General features: G+C 51.2%; 1 protein-coding gene across 1 annotated transcript; it reads left to right on the top strand.

The window, feature by feature from the left end:
* Positions 1–409: 409 nt before the first annotated feature.
* LOC102446984 (olfactory receptor 14A16-like) lies at positions 410–1360 on the top strand. The gene has a single exon (XM_006117212.3). The coding sequence runs from the start codon at positions 410–412 to the stop codon at positions 1358–1360; it is 951 nt and encodes a 316-aa protein (XP_006117274.3).
* Positions 1361–5122: the final 3762 nt, after the last annotated feature.

The following is a 5122-nucleotide window of genomic DNA, read 5'->3' as shown; positions in this document are numbered from 1 at the left end:
TGAGATAGACAAGCAAGCGGGAAACCCTGTCCGGGGTGGGGGTTGGGTCCCTTTAAGCACAGCCCTCGGCTAGCCTGAGACAGCAGCTCCACGCTCTAAGTCCTAACCTGATGCCCTGCCAGCACTGCTTCCGGCCAGCCTTTACCTCGGTTCAGGGTCCACTCAAAGTGGACATGCTAGTTCGAATTAGCAAAACGCTAATTCGAATTAGTTTTTAGTTCTAGATGCACTAGTTCGAATTAGCTTAGTTCAAATTAACTAAGTCGAATTACGTTAGTTTGAATTAGTGCTGTAGTGTAGACATAACCTTAGTGAGCTGGGATTCAGGGTTGTTTCCTCTGACACTTGTACCCTGACCCTGCAGGCTGCCTTCCCTCTGCAGCCTACACACAACGTGCTGTGGAAGACAATGTCCAACCAAAGCACCGTGACCGAGTTCCTGCTCCGGGGGTTCTCCGACATCCGGGAGTTGCAGATTCTGCACTTTGCGCTGTTCTTAGTGCTTTTCCTGGCAGCCCTAGTGGGGAACCTTCTCATCATCGCAGCTGTAGCCCTTGACCACCATCTCCACACCCCCATGTACTTCTTTCTGGTGAACCTGTCCATCCTAGACCTTGGCTCCATCTCTGTCACTGTCCCCAAGTCCATGGCCAACTCCCTCCTGGACACCAGGTGGATTTCCTACCCTGCCTGTGTCGCCCAAGTGTTCCTATTCATGTTCCTTTGTTCAGCTGATATCGGCATCCTGACGATCATGGCCTACGACCGGTACGTGGCCATCTGCCACCCACTGCTCTACAAGCGAGTCATGAACCGGAGAGCCTGTGTCCACATGGCTGCCAGCGCCTGGGTCAGTAGTTTTCTCTACTCTGCCCTGCACACTGGGAGCACGTTTGCCGTCTCCTTCTGTGGAGGCCACGTGGTGGATCACTTCTTCTGTGACATCCCCCAGCTGCTCAAGCTGGCCTGCGCTGACTCCAACCGCAGTGAAACTGGGGTTATTGGCTTTAGTGTCTGCTTAGTCGTCAGCTGCTTTGTGTTAATACTCGCGTCATATGTCCTGATCTTCAGAGCGGTGCTGAGAATCCCCTCGCAGCAGGGCCCACACAAAGCCTTCTCCACCTGCCTCCCCCACCTCACTGCTATTTCTTTGATTTTTTTCACTGGTGTCTTTGCCTACCTGAAACCCACCTCCAGCTCCACATCCCTCCTGGATCTCGTGGTGGACGTTTTCTATTCCGTGGTACCTCCCGTGCTGAACCCCATCATCTACAGCATGAGGAACAAGGAGCTCAAAGCTGCCCTGCGGAAATTGACTGGGCAGAGGTTATTCATGGCAAATAAAATGTCCCTCCTTTGACTCTGATTTTAATTTCATCCTGTGGTTCTTTTCAAATAAATTAACAGATGACTGGGATGTCTGCAAGAGGACATTGCATGCCATCTCTTTACTCACAAAGGGGAATTGGCACAGGTGAAAATAGCAACACCCATGAAGTCAATGTGCTGACTGCAAATAAATACCAATGTAAATAATACCAGTATCTCTCTGTCTGTCTGTCTGTCTGTCTGTTGTGGAGCAAGGTGTATAGGTAGTTCCGAATAGGAAGCCTAATCCAAACAACCTAGACGGTGCTGCGTGTAGCCGCGGGCACGGAGTCCGAACTAGCGGGGATTTAAACATGGCGGCGCCCTGCATGATGCAAATGAAGCCCAGGAAATTCAAATCCCGGGCTTCATTTGCAACTTCGGTTGCCTACATTAACCACCCTAGTTCGAACTAGGGTGGTAGTGTAAACATACCCTTGCAGACGAACAAAAAAACATGCATAGTATCATGAGCTGTTGTGTCGAAGTCACTTCTTCAAATGAGCTTGACTCATAGAGAGAGAGAGACAGACTTACAGATAATGCTAATTATTGCGACTCATTTGCTGTTCATAATTTTCTGTGCCCATCTCTTAATTTCCTTATTGCTTCTGTTTTGAAAATAAAAGTAACAGGTACCTGCCTCGTTGAAATTATTGCATTTTTCAACAATACAATTCTTTCAGTTGATTTTTATTTCTGGTGTCTTGATGCCAGGAACTGTTAGAACCTGTCCATGTCATGTTTTGGCCAATGATTTGAAATGGGAACTCCCTCAAGTGTGTTTTGTTGCTTTGTCCCTGAACACTTGTCTAATTCATCACATTGTAACAAAATAGGGCTCTAGTCCTTTTAGTTCCCAATAGCATCGTCTTCTAGTTTTCAAACCTTGAGCACTGACTTAGCCTGGCCAATGCTGAGCACTGCCATGCTGTGGGGAAGAGCGGGACAGAAGAAGTGTGGGACCCAAGAGGCCTATATTGGAAGGAGTCAGGGGATCTGAGGGCTACAGGTGGAGCTAGGAGGGCTGTGTGTGGCCTGCGGGTTGCAGGCTGCTCATCCCTGGGTTAGGAGATCTTGATCAAATAGACAAACTCTCCAACATACACAGTAGAGTGGAGTATTCACCCGGGGTTGCTTGTGTCCATCAAGCCAGGGGAAATGGGGGTGCGGGTCGAGGAGGCAGGACAGGGCTTGGGGTGTAGGGAGAAGAGGAGTGGGGGGTTTAGGAGTCAGGGTTGGAGGTGAGGAGGGTCTCAGGGCAGGAGCTGGGGAGTTCAGAGTCCGAGCAGAGGGTGGAAGTCTTATGGTGGGGGTGAGGGGCACTGGACTTTTCCCGGCATTTGGGAGGGGTGGGGGAGCTCTGGGATGGGGTGGACGGCTCATGGCAGAGGGTGGGGAGGGTAGGAGGAGAGGGAGCTGCATCCCAAAGTGGATGGTCCTAGCTCTTACCATTTAGAAGGAGTTCCTGAGCAAATGGACTCACGGATGGACGGACGGATACACAGACAGACAGAGGACCAACCCTCTGAAATGTGAAGTGGGCTACTTCTCAGAGGATACCTAGGCCTGTCTTACTCCATGCATTGTTTGCCCACGGCTCAGCCCATGTCCCGGGTGCTTGGTCCGTTTGGACAGGCTGCATTTAGAGCAAGCTCCGCTTCACTCCCCTGAGTGGACCGGTTGATGTTTTACACCCGGGGCCCATGAAGGGGCCCTGCTCAGTGGGGTTAAATTGCCAGAGCTCTGTGAACCCTGCCCTTGGGTTACGTGAGGGCAAGAGAGAGCTCATAGTTCTCTCTTGGTTAAGTCCATGGCTCTGGGGCAGCCTGGCCCTACAGACTATCCTGGGCCGGGAAGCTGAGGGCTTCCTGGCTTCCCCTTTCCTAGCCAGTAGGACTGGAAGAGACCTCTGAAGGTCTTTGGAATGGCCAACAACAACCACTGGGAGCTGTAGGCTCTGGGCCTGCAGAGAGTCAGGGAAACAAACCATTGGGTGTCTAGCCCTGAAGAACTTCATGCGGCCGGCTTCCTGGAGGTCCCCCACCCCACCTATAGGCTGTTGAGCCTCTTCTTGGTCATGTGAAGGGCACCTGCTTTGGACCATCCCCATTCTGTGGCTCCATCTTCCACATAAGACTGTGAGAACCATCCAACCCCTCCCATCCAGCCTGCACCTCCAGAAGGGATGGTGGGCCCTGGACAGGCCACACACGGAGAGCAATTGGAAGCTTCAGTCAATGATCACACCCTACCCCATTCCATACCTCCATGGGGCTGTCTAAGCACAACCCCTATCCCACACCAACAATGTCCACTCTGACACGCCTCAGGGGGCAATCAGCCATGTCTCCACACACATCAAAGCAGTCGACCATTGGCTGGCATGAGTAGCCTGGTCACTCTGCGACCCGCAGAAGGGGGTCAATCTACACCAGCCCTGGACAGGATCCTTCCTTTGTGCTGTCTGGGTCCTGGCACCTCCCAGTGAGCGACCTCAAACACCTGGGGCAGATGGAGCCATGGGCCCCTCGGGTGGCTGCATCCCAAGCATGGTGGGTGAAATGAAGGACCCGCAGCACCCAGGAGGGGCATTAAAGAAGGGTCCAGGGGTCCAGCTCTGAACTACCATCGGGCATGTGTCACTGCTGGACAGCAGGGCCTGCTCCAACAAATCACTTGGCCAACCCTGGTTTGAGCCTAGGGTCCTTCCATGGACACTGCCGTGGAACGAGACCTGGGGCTAAGCTGTTCCCCTCTGGGCCCAGGGCCACCAGGTGGATCAGAGGAGGTGGATCAGAGTTGGGTGCACAGCCCTAGAGACCGGAGCCAGTTATTTAGCCCCAGAGCAGGGACTGCCGGGCTGCCACTGCAACCAATGCTTCAACGAGCCGGGAGCAGCTCCAGGGCCGGGAGGGGTTTCCAGTCCCATTTAGCCCTCGGACTCCCAGCAAAGGTAAGCTGAAGAGAGGAACTGGGAGTGCCCATCTAGAGAGAGACTCAGCCATTCCGGCCAGCCAGTGATGGGCAGGGAAGAAGCCCTGGATAACACAGGGAAGGAGACATGAGAGCAATCGGCAAGAGATGGTTGGGCATGGAGAAAGAGTGTGGCCGGTAACTGCCAGAACCTGAGGATCAAACTCATCCAATGTTGGGGAAAATTATCCACAGAGCTACCGGTAAGTTTGCTGCTGGAAATAAATCAATTGGAGTGCGGATGTGCAGGGTGGGGATTAGATGATCAATCCGAAAGGCAATCGGAACTCTTTACGATTTCCGCTAAGAAGGCACTGAACGGGGAAAATATCATCTTTTTTAAGAAGTCCCCACAAAAGTCTCAGTTTGGGTGGTTTGGCAACAGAGAATCAAACATTGTCTGCTGGAAACAGAAAATGTTGAACAAAAATCCCCTCTATCCAAAGGAAAAAAGTTAGCAACAGGCAGACAGCTATTCTCATGTGTGTGCGGAGATAGATAGATAGATAGATAGATAGATAGATAGATAGATAGATAGATAGATAGATAGATAGATAGATAGATAGATAGATAGATAGATAGATAGATAGATGTCCCTGGTACAACACCTCAAGCAGCACATTTTTGAGCAGCCCTAGTAGAAAATCAACTTTTAATTTGAATAACTTTAATATTGTCCCTCCACACTGTCATTTCACACACTGTCATTCTATAATGTCTGTTTTTAATTTGTTTTGGAAGATGTAGGATATCCAAATAACTTAACCAGCAGAGCAGA

This window comes from Pelodiscus sinensis, chromosome 30, assembly GCF_049634645.1.
Source record: "Pelodiscus sinensis isolate JC-2024 chromosome 30, ASM4963464v1, whole genome shotgun sequence".
Taxonomy (NCBI): domain Eukaryota; kingdom Metazoa; phylum Chordata; order Testudines; family Trionychidae; genus Pelodiscus; species Pelodiscus sinensis.
Note: the sequence above shows the minus strand (reverse complement) of the source record. Positions and strands in the feature narration are given on the sequence as shown.

Bases quoted from the DNA above. Each gene is read 5' to 3' on its own strand.
- LOC102446984 (XM_006117212.3), top strand. From the start codon at position 410: ATGTCCAACCAAAGCACCGTGACCGAGTTCCTGCTCCGGGGGTTCTCC.